This window comes from Leishmania infantum, chromosome 13 (genome assembly GCF_000002875.2).
Source record: "Leishmania infantum JPCM5 genome chromosome 13".
In the NCBI taxonomy this organism is placed as follows: Eukaryota; Euglenozoa; class Kinetoplastea; order Trypanosomatida; family Trypanosomatidae; genus Leishmania; species Leishmania infantum.
This window is the reverse complement of record NC_009397.2, coordinates 412,270-429,735: the sequence shown is the minus strand read 5'-3', so window position 1 is coordinate 429,735 and position 17,466 is coordinate 412,270. Positions and strand designations below refer to the sequence as shown.

Below are 17,466 nucleotides of genomic sequence, written 5' to 3'. Positions count from 1 at the left end.
CTCGATGGCGACGCTCTCGTTCTCCTCAAGTGTAGAAATTTTCTCGGGTGCGTGTCCTTTCTCGTGTCTCTCTTTAGCCCATTTTCGCTTTTTTATGACAGTCTCGGTGCTACATCCCTTCTAAATGTTTGAGACATCCACGCATGACGGCTTGCCCCCTCCCCCGCTCCCTTCCCAGTTCATCTTCGGCTTCGCCTTCGCGCGTACGTGGAGAGGTAGAGGGACAGAGCAGCAATGCACGTCCACACACACGCACACACAGCTCTTGCCTTCGGTGTTCTACTCTCGCTTCATCTTGTCTGTTTCGTTGACTCTCTTCACGATACAGAGGGCCAGGCGAGCACAGCCCACGAAAGGAGCTAAAAAAACACGGCGAATTGAGGCGTCGAGGCGTGCGATGGGCGCCCACTGGCGCAGCGGAAAACGAGGGATGGGTAGGATGGGCAGACGGGCATGGCCATACCGTGATATTCTGCAGATCTTCTTGTATCTCTCACTCTCCTGCTCCTCGCCTTCGCCTTCTCCTTCTCCCATGGAAAACCGGCGCTCAGCAGAAAGGAAGGGAGTTTTTGCACAAGCCTGCTGGCGAGCAAAACAAAAAACGGATCGTGTCACAGCACCCCCACTTCCACCCTTGCAGTCTCGCTGCCGCGTTCTCTCTCTCTGTGGGACAACGGCATGGCAGCAGAGAGAAGAGGGGGAAAGGGGCGTTTGTTTGAGGAGACAAAGACACGATGATGCCTGTACTCGTGTCTTGTCTCCTCTTCCTCCTCCTTTCACCGCCTACGCATGCACATGCGTGTGTGCGCATCTCTCCTTGTGTGTGTGTGTGTGTGCTTCGCTCTATCTTCATTGCCCTCGTCCTCCCCTCGCGCATCTTTCGTGTTCTTGCTCCCTCGTTTTTCCTGGGGTGGTGCGTTGGCCGGTGTGGCCACGTCACGAAGACTGCAGCAACAACAACAGCTGCTGCCGCTGCCACTCCCCTCGTTGTTACTGCGTGTGCTAGGCGTTGAGGAGTGTCTCTCTCTACTCCACTCCGTCGGACCTCCTTGTTGTTCTTTTATTTTCCGTTGAATCTAGCACTCCACCTCCTGTACCGTTTCGTGTCTTCCATTCCTGTCGGCTGTGATCGCAGCACGCGCGTAGCGGTCATTGGCGGTTGAGTAGAACATCCTCAACTCAAAGAGACGCTTCGTCGCTGCAGATACGTATGGACCTCTTCCCTACGCTGTTGCCCGGCGCCCTACTTCTTAGCTCCATCAAATAGCCCCCCCCCCCTCCCCCCTCCTCTTGGAAGTATGCTGCGCACGTCTCTCGTCGCACGCCGCACTGCTGCTGAGGCTACCGGGGCGCCGGTCTCGTACAGGCATCAAGAGAAGATTCGTCTCTACCGTAGCTTGCTGAAAGGGGCCCACGGCTTTCCGATGCGCTCGCGCCGCGATGTCATTACCGAGGAGGTGCGGAGTACCTTCCGCGACCCGAACAACGAGATGCTGAGTGAGAAGGACATTGACTACCGACTCATCCTTGGATGGGAGCGGGCCAAGTCGATCAAGACGTACGCGGAGAACATGCACTGGTTTCACTCGCGCGACGAGGTGACGAAGGAGATGATGTACTTCTCCGAAGAGCGGGATCGCAAGAAGGCGGCGGAGATGCGCCGCTTCAACCAGGTCGGTGACATCCGCTGCAAAACTGAGGAGGTGACGGAGTTCAAGTCGACCTACTACAACGTCCACCCCGATTACCACTCCAAAATTGGCCAGAAGCCGCTGACTCACTCACGGGACGTGTGGCGTGCACGCGGGCAGTACGGCTCGGACGTGGGTGGGCCGCGGCAGAAGTTTTTTGTGCGTCGCTTCAAGGCCATGTTTCCTCAAGGCTGGTGAGTGGGTCAAAGGGGCGAGGCTGAGAGAGAGGGAGGAGGGAAGTGGCGAGGAGGTGGCGAGTTGAGCGTTGGGTCAGGGAAGGGGAGAGGGTGGCGCGGGATGCGTTAGCTCGTGACGCTAGTTCTTGCTGAATGTGCAGTAGCTGGAGGTGGGGGGGGGGCATGCATCCAGTGACGCACACGTCGTGGGTGTGTTCATTGCGTTGTTTCAACCCTCCTCGCCCCCTGAGCCCCTCTCCATGGACGCCCAACGCGCACTCCCTCTTGCTCGCTACTCTTGTTTTTTTTTTGTTTGTTTCCTTACTGCTATCTTCTGTATCCCTCTCTCTCTTCGTGCGTGTGCCTGTGGTGATGTGTCTGCGGATGCCTGCGGCTCTCCCTCCCTCGAGTCCCGTGCTCGCGTACGTGCCTGGGTTTGTATGTGGTGAGGGTAGACGCCCTTTTACAGCGCATTGACTGGTGATGATTCGGCCCTCGTTGTCTGTCTCGCTGTCCCTCCCCCCTCCTCCTGAGAGCAGTGCGCCAAGCGCGTCGAAGACAAGTAACAACAACAGGCACAGCGCGTGCACGTGTGGAGTGGTGTCTCTGTGTGTGCCTATGGTTTTTTCTCCGGCGAACAGACGGACTCGTCGCATCGGTCAGCGGCCTCCCACCTTCGTCTCGTCGCGCCCGATACACATGCCTACGTGCGGTGCAGCCAATTCGCTGCGTCTCCGCTATTTCTGGCGGTTGCCAGCCCTGACATTTCACCGTCTCTATTCCGGCCACCCACCTTCCTCCCTTACACCTGTCCTGCACCAGATGGCTTCCTCTGTTTTTTTACACCCTACCACTTCACCCCCCATCCCTTCTCTCTCGCGTGCGGCTCTTACATAGAGTGCACGGTTCACCGGACCAACTCTCACGTTAGAAGCACACGCGCTTTTCCGGTCGTTCGCACTTCCTTGTTGGGGGTAGGGGGAAGAGAAAACGAAAAGGAAGTCGGGTCGGTGTGAACGTTGCACACCCGGTGCCCACCCCCCTCCCTTATAACTAGACGGTGGCTTGGCATTGGCGTGGACGTTGTCGGCGATTGGCGCGGGCCCTCTCCCTCCATCCCCCGTAGTGCTCCCTTAAGCCTCTCCCCTCCCCCTCTTTGCCATAGAGAGATCTCTTGTGTGTAACGCTTTCTTGTTTCTTTTCGCCCTCTCTCAGAGAGTCGCTTCGTCTTTCTCTTCTCAAATCTTCCTGTCGACCCCCCCCTCCTCCTCCCTCCCTCCCTCCCCCCGCTTAGCGGCGCTCATTGAGGACGGCAGTGTGCAAGCGGCCAGCTACACCAGCGTCGCCGTTGCCCACCACACGACGTCCTCGGACTTCCTAACGATGTCCTTCGGAGCTGCCGGGGTCGAGTTGGTTGGCGCGGTCCCTGTGACGGGCGGCGTCAGAGCCCTCGCGACCATCGCGGCGAGCACGCGCAGACACGTTCACCTCACCGACTGTGACGCTTCGACCACTGATAGTGTTGGTGGCGACGCGGGTGGTGCGGGCGGCTGCTCAGTCAGACAAGCACCTCCTTCGCACTTGGTAATGAGCGAATCTGCTGTTGCCGGCACGTCCATCGCGCGCGACAGCCACACTTGCTCTGGTGGCATCGGCATGCGGGCCGGCTCTGCGGCGGCGACCACCATGGCCGAGGCGGTCGACAGATGCTTGACAGCTGCTCAAAACAGCGAGCGCGACGAGGAAAGGTGCCGTAGCAGCGGCAGCCCTCACCATGACTGTCTCGTAAAGCCGACAGGAACAGCTGCGGCAAAGGCGCGCCAGTACCCGGTGACGGTGGCCGCTCCGCAGGCACTTCCAACCTCCTCCACGTCGCTAGCATCCTCGCCTCGCTCGGCGAAGATGGAAAGCTCAAGCCGCATCCTCGACAAGCTTCCACAGCAACGCCAGCAACCGGTTTCTCCAGGGAGCCCTTCCTCGCACGCTGTCTCGTCTACCGCCGTGCCTGTGCAGCACCTTTACCGCGTGCCTTCAGCCTTCTACGCGCACAACAGCTTCACGTCGTCGGCGGCGCTGTCGGCCGCACGCAACCACCGTGGCCATGGCGACACATTCACAGGCCCGGCTCCCCCTCGTATCTCCGCCGAGGGCCCCACGCACAGGCAGCTGCGGCTGCCACCGGAAGCGAGTCGCTCCCCAAGCGGCATGGATGCGCTGGAGGAGCGTGCTCATCGCGCGGCGGAGTTGCATGCAAGTTGTGGTATCTGCGAGGAGTCCGAGACGGTGCTGCCCTGGTCAACGGGTAGCCGCTCGGGTGAGGCAGGACGGACCCAGGTGCCGGTGCCCTCGTCGTTGCTGACGGTACAGGTGGCCCGCGGGTACCGCATCTCCCGCCATCCGTCCGGACTGGGCGCTGAAGAAAGGCCGCCATCAGATGTCGGGAGCGTCCGATTAGTGCCCGGGTCAAAGCGACGGCGCCGGCCCGAGCGCATGGGGAGCTCTGCGGCTGCGCAGCTGGACCAGCGCCTCAGCTACACAAGCAGCCATGACGGTGGCGGTGGCGCGGCGGTGCCGATGCGGCGTCTAGCATCGCCGTCCGCGTCATCTTCGTCATCGGTGGCGTTGGCGTCTCCACAGTCGCCGGCGACGGCTCTCGTTTCCGCGGCGGCGCCAGCAAGTGGTATCAGCGCTACCCGGCCACCGGCTGCATCGCCGCCGTTCAACGCACTCCTCGCTGCCTTTGGCCCTGCACCGTCTGGGATAGCTGCATTGACAGCCGGTGCCATTGGTCCGCCTCTGGCAACTGCCACTGTGCCTCCCACGCGACCGCCTGCGTGGTTGCGGCCGTGGCTGTCGCACGCCCTCTCGCGCGCTATGGCTGCTCATCTCGAGCGCGACGCGGACACCGTCACCGCGGCTGCTAGCTCTGCGGCTACCTCCGCCCAGGGCCTAGATTCATTTTTTCCTGTTGCGCATGCGGCTACCGCTACCGCGTCGGTGGCCTCCGCTTCAGCGCAGCCGTGCACGCTACGGTCCGCGCTGCTGCTTATCTTCGATGGACTAGAACGATTTGAGGCGGACCTGGCGGAGGTGTTGTTGGACAGACCGAGGACGCACGGCTCCTCCAATTTTTTTCAGGGCGTGGGTGTTCGTGACTGTCGCGCCTCCTTTTCATTTTTCCCATCTCCGCCTGCAGCAGCGGCTGCCTCCGGCGTATTCGATGAACTTGTCGAGCAGCTGCGCCGTCTCATGCGGCAGTGGTGCGAAGTGCTCTCCCAGTGGCCATGCGAAGCAGCGACGCTCGGTTATGTGGAGTGGTGGATGGGCCACCCGGCTTGGACCGATCTTGTAGCGTGTGACACCGCCATTCCCGCCACCTTGAGCGTGTCTTCGGCGACGCCAGCGGCTATGAATCGAAAGGAGACGACTGGGCGGCGGACTGAGACCAGCCATGGTGGTGAACTACAGCCGCCTCAACCGCAGCCGCCAGAGGCTGCCTTTGTTCTGCAAGGCATCCTCGCGGCTGTTGTGACAGAAGGCATGCGCACGCTGCTGGATGCGTTGGTGGACGCGTTTGTGCGCGCCGTCAGTGAGCTGCTACACAGCACTGCTGTCATTGGTCAGCCTCGAAGCGCGTCACAAACTACCTCTTGCCCCGATCTGCAGGCAGAAGTCGCTGTCGCTGCATTCGCTAAGGCACAGCACACCTGCCTGGCGCTCCTCCGCCTTCTCACGTCTCTCTACGTGAGCCCACCCCGAGTTCTCCAGCAGCTTCGGACGCTGGTGCAAGTTGACGGCTGTTGCGGCACCGCGTTGACGGGCGGGACTGCGAACGATGATGCGAAAACGACGACACGGCATGAAGATGAAGGCTCGCCAGCGTCGCCGGGTAGTCTCTCCACTGCCACTGCTGCGGTTGTTGCCGGTGAGGATCGCCAGCACCAGCTGCACCCGCATCCGTCATCTTCGTCTTTGTCAACGCCGCGCGGTGGGCCTCCTGGCTCGCCGTCCGCGTCACGAGTGTGCATCAGTGCACTGGACAATTCGCAGCTGCGGTCACGGACGTGCCAGCTACACTACCAGCTCCTCTACGCTGTATGCCGTCTCTGCAACGAATTGCCCATGCTCTGGCAGCCACAGGACGACACTCGAAATGCTGAGGAGGACGAGGAGGGCAACGGTGTGCGGGCCAGCAGCGCCGCCTACATGCACCTTTCGCCCCGTCTTCGGCACGACGGTGAATGCAAGATGGCAAAACTAACCTTGTTTGCGACGGCGGCGCGGTTGGCGGCCACCGTATCGGCTTTGCTTCTCCACGTTCAGCTGCCGATGAAGGGAGACCTGCTGTGTGTCGCGAGTCGCCTGGCACAGTGGCGTGCGACGCTGCTCCGGTCATCGTGCATGAGCGAGCGCGAGTATGCGGCGGCGATGGGTCACCTCTGCGCGCTCATGGCACAGGCCACGTGATTTTCAGTGATGTCGCCTGACGTAATTGATTCAGCATGTAGAAGACATGATCAGAGTGTGATGCAGCGATGAATGCAGAGGGGCGAGGGAGTAGAGCGGGCGCACTATCGAAAGGAGGAGTAGGAAGCAAAAGATGGAGCATGGTGTGATGCAAAGTCTGTGCGGAGAGGGAAGAGGCTGCACGCGGCAGTGACGCAGTGACCGGCACCACTCCCTTCCTCCACCAATAGCCCTCATGCGCGCTCATGCACACTCACAATACAAGCACGCGCACAGGAACAGAGGCGCTGTGGATGTCTCGATGGACAATCTCGCTATGTGTTTGGCCCTTTCCCTCTCCCTCCCGTCTCTCTTCCTGCCCTGGCACCAGCACCCGAGGGGATGTGTGCCTGGATGTGTTGTTGGTTGATGAATGGCTGAGTGTACGTGTGTATATCTACACGCGCCACGAGTGTGCCGTAGCCTCTGCGTTTTTCTATCCCCCCCCCCTCTCTCTCTTTAATGATGCCTGAGAGAGGGTCTGTGTGTAAGAGGGAGACTCTGGAGAGGAGAGGGAGTGGTGTGCGCTCGTGGAGGACGACTCTGACGACTTCTCCTCGTAGCGCCCCACTCGTCTCCTTTGTTTCCCTCCCTCCATCCTTCTCTTTTTTTTCTCGCTACAACCCAAGCCGCCGCCACGCCCCCGCCCCTCTCTGCCCCCCCCTCCTCCCCACACTCTGCACAGAGTTGCCACTCACGCGGTGCTTTCCCCCTCCCCTCTCGCCCCCCTCTCAATGACAGCGCATGGATGGCAGCGGCGTCTAACTAACTTTACAAGAGAAGGAAACAGGAACGCATCAGGCCAACGCCCCAACACAACCGCGACGCGTGGGATCCTTGTCTTCGTCTCTGTGGTGCGGGTGCACGTGCTGAACCTCTCAGGCAGGAGGCGGGCATGTTTTGGGACGTGAAGCAAAGGTGGCGCAGCAATTGTGTGCGTTAACGGACGAGCACTGAAGGGTGGGGAACGTGCGCTACACCGGAAAGGAGGAGGAGGGGGGGGCACGTCCGTTATGACATGCGCGCGCGTGGCCGTCTCCTCCCTCGACTCCTTCGCACAAACATGCAAAGTTCTCGATTTCTCGTTGCTTTCGGGCACACCTATGATGTGATGTCTAGCCACATACTTTCTCCATGGCCATCTTGACTGCCACCCACATCCCACACCCCCTTCCTCCTCTCTCTGTGAGCATGGCTTTCCTGTGTGTGCGTGTACATACATACAGCGTATCACACGGATCTTTCGACTTACCAGTGCAGCAACCTTCAGCCTCCTCAGTCGCCGTCCCCTTCGACACACACACACACACACATTTCTCTGTGTATACTGCGTTCTCGGCCCATCATCTCCCTGCATCATGGTCGACACATCTTCGTCTGCCGCGGCCTCAGCCTCGCCAGCCGTCACGACCTCTGCCGACGCGACAACGCCGGTGGTGATCCTTGTGGTAGGCATGGCCGGTACTGGCAAAACAACGCTGGTGCATCGCATGCAGCACTACGCCCACACGAGCGGCATCCGCTCGTACTTCATCAATCTCGACCCCGCCGTGACCCACACCCCGTATAACGTGAACATCGACATCCGTGACAGCGTGCAGTATGGGGAGGTCATGAAGAACTACCGGCTGGGCCCGAACGGCGCCATCATGACGTCGCTGAACCTCTTCGCCACAAAGATTCACCAGGTCGTGTCGCTGCTGGAGAAGAAGAAGGAGACGCTGGACTGGATCATCGTGGACACACCTGGCCAGATTGAGGTGTTCACATGGTCCGCCTCAGGGCATCTCATCGCGGATTCCTTTGGCGCTGTGCTCCCCACGGTGCTCCTCTTTGTCGCGGACACGGTGCGTTGTGTGAGCAGCCCGCAAACCTTCGTGTCGACCATGTTGTACTCGAGCGGCATCATGCTCAAGCAGCAGGTGCCCCTCGTCGTGGTGTTCAACAAGACCGACGTGGTCTCTGCAGACTCGGTGATTGCGTGGATGCGGGACAACGACGCGCTCGACGAGGCCGTGACCAACCCCCGTCGCAGCAATCAGAGCAGACGCGCCGTCTCCGGAGAGCCCGGCGATGGCGAGGACGCCGACTGGAGGGGCGAGGGCACGCGCATCGGGGTGGCCGCGCTCGGCTCCCAGGACGTGCTGCTCGCCAACCAGGGGAACAGCTATGCGGGGACACTGGCGCAGTCTATGTCTCTGTTTCTGCATGAGTTCTACGAAGACTTGCCGTACGCGGCAGTATCGGCGGCATCGGGTGCGGGCATGAGCGAGCTCGCAGCCTCCATTGAGCGGGGCAAGCAACAAGCACTGGAGGCAAAGGCAGCGCGTAGTGCACACTGAAGAACTCTTCGGAGGTGGTGTGTCGTTCTCGACGTGCCATGCGCATGAGGCTGCCCTCCCCCCTCCCCCTTGCAATGCCGCCTTGTTGGATTTCTTGTCTTGTATATATATATATGTGTGTGTGTGTGCTCCCTGTCTGCACACAAGGTAGCGCGTGTAGCCACCGCGTCATGTCAATACCGGTGCGCGGTGGCTACACAATGCATCGGATCATCACCTTTCTTATGCGCGCGTGTGCCTGTATGAGCAGGAGGTTGGCCTGAGGGGCATGAGGAGCATCTGGGGAAGTTACGAGACAGAGAAGCGACGCGTGCGTGGTAGTGCTTGCGCATCTCTTGCTCTACGCATCATCGTACACAGAGGCCTACAGCTACAGAGCGGCACAAGTGCGGTCGGCCTTTTCTTTTCCGTCGACAGCGCGATTGGCGTTTGAGGGGCCAGTCTTGAAGTGGTGCTCCGTAACATCACAAGAGTAACGAAATCGAAGCGGCAGCAACAACGGCACGCGAAGGAGAGGGGGGGGCGCACCTGCACCATCTTCTCCTGCGGAGGGAGGCGGGCATGTCTCCTAGCGAAGCACACACAAACACACGTAGAGACGCGCAGAACGAGCAAGACGGGAATGCTCATAACGGAACACGTGACAGACGTTGTTTCGCTGCTTCTTTCGCTGTGCCTTCGTACTCCCTCGCAGCGCTCATGACCTCGTTCTTGCCTTTCCACCCCCGTCTCCCCCGTCTCTCAGCGTCACCACTGCCAAAGCGTGCTTTCCTCCCTTTTCGGGGCGCGCATACATGTCGTTTCCGCCCCCCCCCCCATCCCCCATCCTCGCCTAAAAATCCACAGCCGCATCCGCATCGACATGCGCGAGAACTCGCGCTGAGCACGCAAGAGGCAAGCAGCGCCCTCACCCCCTCCTCCCCACCAAACACGCAAAGAAATGAACAGCGACAACATGCGGGCCTCATTCCGAACCCCTCTTAAAAGCGTGTCTGACCCGGTATGGTGCCCGCCATGAAGTTGGACAGTCTGTGCAGGATATCGGCGGCGTGCCAGAACGCCCTCTCCTACACGCCGCCGTCCCCCTCGTATTGAGGACACAAGAACTGGCTTGCCCTCATCATTCTCAGTGCTCATAATGCTCCTCGTGGTAGTGTGCATCGCCTTTCCGTGTGTGATGAAACGGCTGCAATCACCACTGCCACGGGTGCGATGTGCTTGCCAAGCGGGGGGACGGCATGCTGCGCGTGATGCGCATTTCCTACCGAGTGCCGTCGGACAAGAAAGCCAAGGTCTCCGCGAGGATGGCGCGTCTGCAGTGCAAGCAGCACCGCCCACGCTCCAGTTACGCAGAGTCGTTCAGCGACGGCGTATCCAGCTCGAAGGAGAGCGGCGACAGCCTCCCGCGAGCTCGACATAGAACCGTCGCCAGACAAGTACACGGAGCCGGAGGTATGCTTGCACCAGCTGCGGATGTACTGCATGGGCAATATGGACCTGCCAAACCGATGGAAAAACACAGGGAGCCGCATGCGCTTTGGGGCTCCATCAAGCCGATCAACAACACCGTGCACGGGTGCGCTACATGGTGCGGCCGTGAGTGTGCTGAGGCGGTACACGCCTTTGCGTAGGTGGATGCTTCGATGGCCAGCGCGTCTGCGCTACAGGAGATGCCGCCGTGTCTCTCTCTCACACACAGCATCGTCTTCCCTGTGCTGTTGGCAAGTGTCTGAGAAGCAACCCGCCCGTTGGTTCATGGTCCTTATCTATTTTGCGTGCGGGCGTGCTCTTGAAGGACGAGGAAGGTGGACTCCCCACGCGTCTCCACAATTTTTCCCGCCGTAGCTTCGTTCCTGCACCCCCTCCTCCCTCTCCACCCCCACCCCTTCGTTTATTCTCACGCATGGTTGCTCTCGAGGCCATCGAGAGGATGGGGGGATGGCCGTGGTGTGGAAAAGAGGAGAGGGAGGGGGAAGGCCAACCGAGCCGCCGACGTGCACGACGAGGAGGAAGGGGGGGAAGAGGGGGCGGTAGAGCGTTGAGAGAGGTTTTCGGACAGGTGTGTGCGTGTGCGCATCTTTTCCTTTGACTGCAGGGAAGTGGTCGAGTGAGTGGAGTGGGGTCGCTGTGCTGCGTCTCTGTCTGTGGACGCCTTTTCCGTGTTCCTTCGCTTGCTCGCGCACATGCCGCCTCGCGTGGGAGAGGGTGTGCGTGTGTGTCTGTGTTTATGTCTGTGTCTCTCTCACGTAGGGGTGCCTTGGCTTCTCTTTGCTCACCACCACCACCGCGCGCCCACCCATCCCTCCGCTCCACGCATATCTCCTCATTCTGCCCTTCCACCGTATGCTGTGTCTGCCTCTCTCTCTCGCCAACGCAACTTGTGTGCTACTGGATATAGATGTTGCTACTCCCGCTGCTGAAGTGAACTCGAGACCTCATCTGCCATATAGCCCGCGCAAAGCCCAACAGGTGTATACATACGCATGTATAAACACTGCAGCGAGGTGCCCTCCTCACAAGACGGTAGGGTCTACCGGTGACGCTTGCGGTCGTCCAACTCCATCTATCACTCTGAGGACCCTTTTAGCATCTCCCTGAGCTACCCAGCGCTTGCACGCGAGTGCGTATATATGGGTTGCGGGACATGCTGCCGCAACGAGTCGCCATTGCTTGCGTTGGCCTCTCCTCTCGCTCTCTGTTTTCTGCTGCTCCCCATGTGCGGCTCTCTCCTCCCTGTGCTTCTCTCTCCGAGGTCGATCTGTTTCCGTGTCTTCGGAGCGGTGGTGGTGGTGTTGGGTGGCCTCGAAAAACATCTACGAAGAAGCACGCAGATGGAGAGCGTACCCGCTAGCCCGGCCGCTCTGCAACCATCGACACTCAGCTCATCACGCGACTGCGTAGCACCAGAGGTCTCGTCGCCTTCACTGTTTTCGCTCTTTCCGCCGTGTTGCGCGCAGGCGGCGCGGCGCCTGTTGCATGACCACGCGTACTTCGCAGCTGGGGCGCTGCGCGGCGCTCGTGCACAGCCGACGCCAGCATCATCGCTGTCGTCCCCCGCGCCGTCGCAGCCGCTTAAGCTGTGGCTGACATGTGCCACCGCAGCAGTTGCGGGCACCTGCGGTGTGATCGTCGGCGCGCACCTGAGCCTGTGGCTGAGCCGCCGCGCAGCTCGCTTGTACACTCAGCGCGAGGCCAAGTACCGCAATCCGCTGCAGCTGCTGCCCTCTCCCGCAGCAGCCGCATGGCCGGGGTCATGGTGGTGGCGGAGGCTCTGGTGCAGCTCAGCGCATCGATCCGTGTGCGAGACGCGGCGGCTCGACTACGGACATGCCGCGGAGTGGTTGGCTGCCTGCACAGGCCACCGCTGGCTCCCACAGCGCATCTCACGGCCCACGCTGCTGAAGCTCTACTCCCCTGCGCGCCACTCACGGCAGAGCAGCGCCGATCGCGACACGGCCAAAGAAGTTCAGTGGGGCACGCGTATGATAAACAAAGGCACGCGCCCTCTCGCAAAGCGCTCCGCCGCTGCCGCAGCAGCGTCCAGGGGCTCTACCGCCTCCCTTGCCGCCTCGGCACTCTTCTCCATCGCACGCCTCACACGAGCACCCTTGCATCAGTGGCAACCGCTGCCGCAGCACTTGGTAGACGTTTTCGTCTCCGCTACTTGCCAGAATACCGAAAACCCGCGTTCTGCGACTCGGGTGGCTGCGTCGCCGCTTCTGTGTCTGCCGCGCCAGGGGTTTACCCTATTATACGACCCCGTCGCCCGCCTTTCTGTGTGGTGCGGGTACTATCTCACCCGCGAAACGGTCGACCGTGCACGGCGACAGAACCGCTGCATCACCTTCTTCACGGACCGCTCACTGGACAAGACAGCGCGACGGGTACCGGCAGAGCTAAAGGCACGCGGACACGATCGCGGTCATCTCGCCCCGCATGCATCCGTCGCCGCGAGCCCACAGGCGGCCATCGAGGCGGCTCTGCTGTCGAATGTGCTGCTGCAACACCGCCAGATCAACCGAGGCGTGTGGCGCTGGCTGGAAGCGGCGACGAGGGCGTACGTGCGACAGCTGCCGCTTGCCGATGTGCCGCACGCCGTGGCGATTCAGCAGCAGCGCGTGAGAAAGGAAAGCTCGACTGGAGCTGTGGGTGCAGGGACTGCGTCCCTTTCAGAAGCCGCAAGCTCCACGCAGGCGGGTCCAATGTCTGTACCTCCGCGCCACGGCGCTGGTTGTAAGGGACGCCGTGGACGTCCGCCGAAGTCGGCGTCATCACTTTTTGTTTCACCAGCTCGCTGCTGCTCTACCTGTGGTCAGGCAGCGAAGAGGAGCAGTCGCAGCGGCTTACACCGAGGCTTACCGCGGGACAGTGAGCTCATCGCCCGCCTGCTCGCCGCACCGGGCGTCGGAAGCGGGGCTGGCTCGCACTTGAGACTCCAAGGAGATGGTGCTCGGGGATGCGTGGCACGAACGCTTCGATGCTGCCGGGAATGGTGGCGGTGGTGGTGGCCGCACTGCAGCGGTGCAGCCTTTCATCGCCAGCGTGAGCGCGAGGTCGCTGTCAATGTAGGGCCGCTTTACTACAAACGGACGAATGATGTAGGGCTGGGCAGCTGGCGGGGCAGCAGCACGGCGACAGGGAGGACGCCCGCTATCGCTGCAGCATCATCGGATGCCGTCGCACTGCCTCTTTTGTGCTGCTACAGGTCGCGGCAGGTCATGCAACGGCGGAGGCCTGGAAACGCAGCCTCGCCTCCGACATGGTCCTCGCCGCCACCGCCGCCGCCGCAGCAGTCGCTCTTCATCCCTGACGCCTTCTTCTTCTCGCTCTGGAACGTGCACACTCACGAGCATGTGCACCTGATCGTACCAAACCACCCCGACGCAGCTTCGATACGAGCGGTCACTGCGGCCGTGGCGGCCAGGCGTTCGACAGCAGCGGGAGCAGCGGCGTCGAAGTCGTTCCCATCGCGACGACGACGACGGCACCGCTCGACGCACCCGTCGAGATGGTCGTCAGACGGTTTGGAGACGGCTCTACGATCCCTCGTTGTGTCTACAGTAGAGCTGGAACAACTTTTCGCCGAGTCGTTGGTGGAGCTGCGCTCACGATGCATGTCGGCCGGAGTGACGGACGCGACCAGTCGCGACAGCATGAGCAACATCGATCGCGCCGCTCCGTCGGTAGCGCTGCGGACGCACTTTAGCCTCTTCCCAGTCTATCGACAGCGATGGATGTGGCGGCACTGCGGCATTGGTGGTGGCGGTCGCTGAGGCGCACTCACCTTGTGGAGGACGGGACGTCGGGCGGTGCCGGCACCACTCGAATTCGCCGCTGACTCGTGTTTCCCTCTCGCCTTGCGGGTACGGTGAGCTCCCTCGCGTTGGAGGCGAGCTCGATCCCCTCGCTCAGCCGTCTCGCCCACTCATCTCGCGGTTGCCTTGTCTTCTTTCTCGTCGTCTGCGGTGGACGTGAGGGTCGCCAGTGCTCTCTCGTTTCTTCGGTTGCTCCTGCTCGCTTTTCTTTTTTTTTTGCATAGATGCAAGCGCCTAGATGCACAGATTCGCCATCACACGAGCGCGCATCACCCCACGCATCTCTCTCACGCACAGAGCTGTGTGGAGAGCTGCGCTTGTGTGTGTTTGTGTGTGCGCGTGTGCGTTTTCTTGTCAATATCCCCCCATTGTGTGACTTTGTGATGTCCTCACGCGTGGGTGTTTTGGCCTCTGCGCTTCCTCCTCTCTCGCCGCTCTGTCGGCCGCGCATGCGCGAGAGTGGTGGAGAGAGAGACAGAGAGCAGATGTGTGGTTTCCCTCATTCCTCGTGTGCATGTGTGCGTGCCGCCCACACCCTACTCTCCCTCTATCCCTCGCTCACCCCTCACCACAACTCTCATCGACTCCCCTCCTTCCCCTGACACTACACCTCCCCTACGACTTCGCCGTGCTCCCTCGCCTACCCCCCTCTCTTGTTTGCTCGCCTTCTTTTCGTTGTTGTGCCTCTGCTTGGGGCTGTGGGGAGACTCCCCATGTCCTGTCATGCCCTGCTGCTGCTGCCGCCGCCGCCGCACTCCTTTCTGTGTGCCTCTGTGTAGGTACCCCTTCTCTCTTTCTCCCTCTCCTTTTGTGCGTGTCGCTAGACCGAAACAAAAAGCACGTGCGCTCTCGCTTGTTTCCCGCCCTTCATCGGTGCCTCCTCTACCCCCTGTCTCTTTCCCGCCTTAGTCTCCAAGCTATTACCCACTCACCGAGACCCAATTCCCTCCCTCACGGAACGCCCTGTCGCTGCGCCCTTGCAGACGCATCGGAGCCTCTGTTGCGCTGGTGCGGGTAAGCTGTCGCCGGAGCCAATTGTGTCGATGCTGTCGCCTGCAGAAAGGAAGTGCTACCGCCCGCCGCCGCGGCGGCTCTGGTGCTGTAGGCGTCGTCTATAGGCTGTGCGTGGACCTCGCTCGCTCTCTGCTGCTGCGCCACTGGCAGAGCCCCCTTCCTCACGGAGCGTCATGTCCCTCTCCGAGTCTTGCCACTTTCTTTTTTCCACTCTCTCTTCCACTCATCTCTGGTAATGCAATGCTGTGCGTCTCACCGTCCCCCTCTCCACTCTCCTGCCTCCCCCCTCCCGACGAGCACGTCGGCTCCACGTGAACGCAATCGGGAGCGCGCACCATCACGCTTTCTGGTACATGTGCGGGTGGCAGTCATCGTCATCACACACGCAGATCGTCTTGTTCTGAGCTTGCTCGCCACGTGTCCGCCCTGCATTCCCTCCCACGAGTCACCCCAGCCACTACTGCCTTGCCCTCCGGAAGGCAAGGACAACGCCCCCTCCCCCCCTTCTGCCATCGCACATACATACAGACATATATATATATATGCGATTCTCTGCGCTCCTGCGTGCGTATGCATAGGTGTGTGCAGGTGACGTCGACAACAGCAGTCGCATCACAGAATAGAGCACATTCCCCCCCCCCCCACGGCTTTCACGCGTCGCCATGGCTGACTCCAAGGGCAGGGGGGTCACGCTTCCAGGCTGTGATGCGTACCTCGGCCGAAAAGAGTATGTGGTGTCAAAGTATGGCACGCTGTGCATGGAGCCGGCAGCGGAGCAGAACCGACTGCTCTATGCAATGCCGACGGTGAAGAGCTGGTCGAGGGACTTGTGGTATGTCTGGCTTATCATTGGCATCATCGTCATCTTGTGCAGCATGGGATGTGCTTTTCAGAGTTTTCGATGGTACCGCCGCATCAAGCACCGCCACGAGCGGGGGGAGCGGTGCAGGCGCACGAGCGGCATGCTGTTCTTGATGAGCTCCCTGTCTCACAAAAGGACTAAGTCCGCGTCGCAAGGGCGCTCCGAGGCCTGCCCCTCCCCCCGCCTCTCCGAGTCGCCCTCCGAGTCGCCTGCCACGCGCGACGTCGAGGCGGGCGACTCACGATGAGGGAGAAACCATAGCACAACGAAGAAGAACGCGCACGTGTTGCGAGTGAGCCGAATCTGGTCCGTGCTTCTCGCTCGCTCGCTCGCTACGCCCTCCCTTCTTTATGCAGTCTTCTTGTGGCTTTCGAACTTCGTGCGTGTGTGCGTGTGCTTCTCCTTTTCACTTCTTTGTTGTACATCGTTTTTTAAGCTCTCTCTCTGTCTCTTTCGCTGGCGTACGCGCACGTGTTACAGGGGATTCACCAACACCGAGTTGACGACACAGCGAGAGAGGCAGAGAGGGGCCGAGTGCGTGCGACAGGGCTGCTTTGCATCAGCGACACTGGCTGCTGTAACACGACCACCATCACTGTCCGTCTGTCTGCGCCCCCTAACCTGCAGATCACGACTCGCCCGTTGCTATGTTGTTTGTTTCACCTGCGCGTTTGGCGCTTCCTCATTCTACTGGCCGTTCCTTTTCGAAGAAAAGATATTTTTTTGCCCCTCTTCCTTTCCTTTTCGTCTGCCGCGTTTTGAGAATCGCCGATGCGTGTGCCTCTGCTCTGATGTCTCTCTCTACCTCTGCATGTGTGCATCTGTATCCCTGGTCCGTTTTCTTGTTCTCTCATTTCTGCCCCCTCCCCTTGACTTACCCTGCTGCTGTCTTGTCTCCTCGGTCCACCACCGCCAACGCAGGACCTCTCATCGATGGCGATCGTCCTTCACCGTTTTCGATTTTATCGGATGAAGGGGTGGAGTTTCTGTCAGGTGTGGGTCGAAGCTCTCGACTGCGTCGTATGGGCCACTCATCTTGTCTGTGTGGGTGTCTTGCACGATGTCTGTGTTTGTGCGCCCGTGTGACTCCGCTATTCTGCTTCTATACATGTCTACGTGTGCATATAGAGAGACACCTGCACACACACGCACACACGTGCATCTTTCTCCCTTTGTGAATGTGGGGACCTCTGTGCGTGCATGTGTGTGTGTGTGTGTGCCATCCAACATGTCTTCCGTCTCTTACTTTCGTTTCCCCTTCTCATTCTCCTTTCATTCCGCTTGATATGTAGACATGGGATCGTCTCTTCGTTTCTGCTCAGCGCTTGCGGGTTGAGACTCTCTCGTCCCTCGTCCGCCCGCTCCCTCCCTTCCTCCCTCGCCCCTATCTCTTTCCGCCTCCTCCCTTGCACATACGCGCGCGAAACAGCGAGCAGCATCTTCGTGTATGCTTTTCTGCCCACCCTCACTTCGTCTTTTTGGTCCCCTAGCGCCTGCCTGGTCCTCATCTCTAAGACTAGCACCCCCTCTTCTTCTGTGCCTCTCTCCTGCACCCCTCCC

The 17,466-nt window shown here is 60.5% G+C and overlaps 4 protein-coding genes across 4 annotated transcripts; all 4 read left to right on the top strand.

Moving 5' to 3' along the window:
• Positions 1-1,298: 1,298 nt before the first annotated feature.
• Positions 1,299-1,889, top strand: LINJ_13_1200 (conserved hypothetical protein; the record flags this gene model as incomplete). Its single annotated transcript, XM_001464112.1, has 1 exon — positions 1,299-1,889. The coding sequence occupies one exon, from the start codon at positions 1,299-1,301 to the stop codon at positions 1,887-1,889; it is 591 nt and encodes a 196-aa protein (XP_001464149.1).
• Positions 1,890-3,553: 1,664 nt separating this feature from the next.
• LINJ_13_1190 (conserved hypothetical protein) lies at positions 3,554-6,334 on the top strand (the record flags this gene model as incomplete). Its single annotated transcript, XM_001464111.1, has 1 exon — positions 3,554-6,334. The coding sequence occupies one exon, from the start codon at positions 3,554-3,556 to the stop codon at positions 6,332-6,334; it is 2,781 nt and encodes a 926-aa protein (XP_001464148.1).
• A 1,397-nt stretch (positions 6,335-7,731) lies between these two features.
• LINJ_13_1180 (putative XPA-interacting protein) lies at positions 7,732-8,715 on the top strand (the record flags this gene model as incomplete). Its single annotated transcript, XM_001464110.1, has 1 exon — positions 7,732-8,715. One exon carries the CDS (start codon positions 7,732-7,734, stop codon positions 8,713-8,715), a length of 984 nt encoding a protein of 327 aa, XP_001464147.1.
• Positions 8,716-11,345: 2,630 nt separating this feature from the next.
• LINJ_13_1170 (DNA/RNA non-specific endonuclease-like protein) lies at positions 11,346-13,988 on the top strand (the record flags this gene model as incomplete). The annotated part of the gene is made up of 1 exon (XM_001464109.1): positions 11,346-13,988. The coding sequence occupies one exon, from the start codon at positions 11,346-11,348 to the stop codon at positions 13,986-13,988; it is 2,643 nt and encodes an 880-aa protein (XP_001464146.1).
• Positions 13,989-17,466: the final 3,478 nt, after the last annotated feature.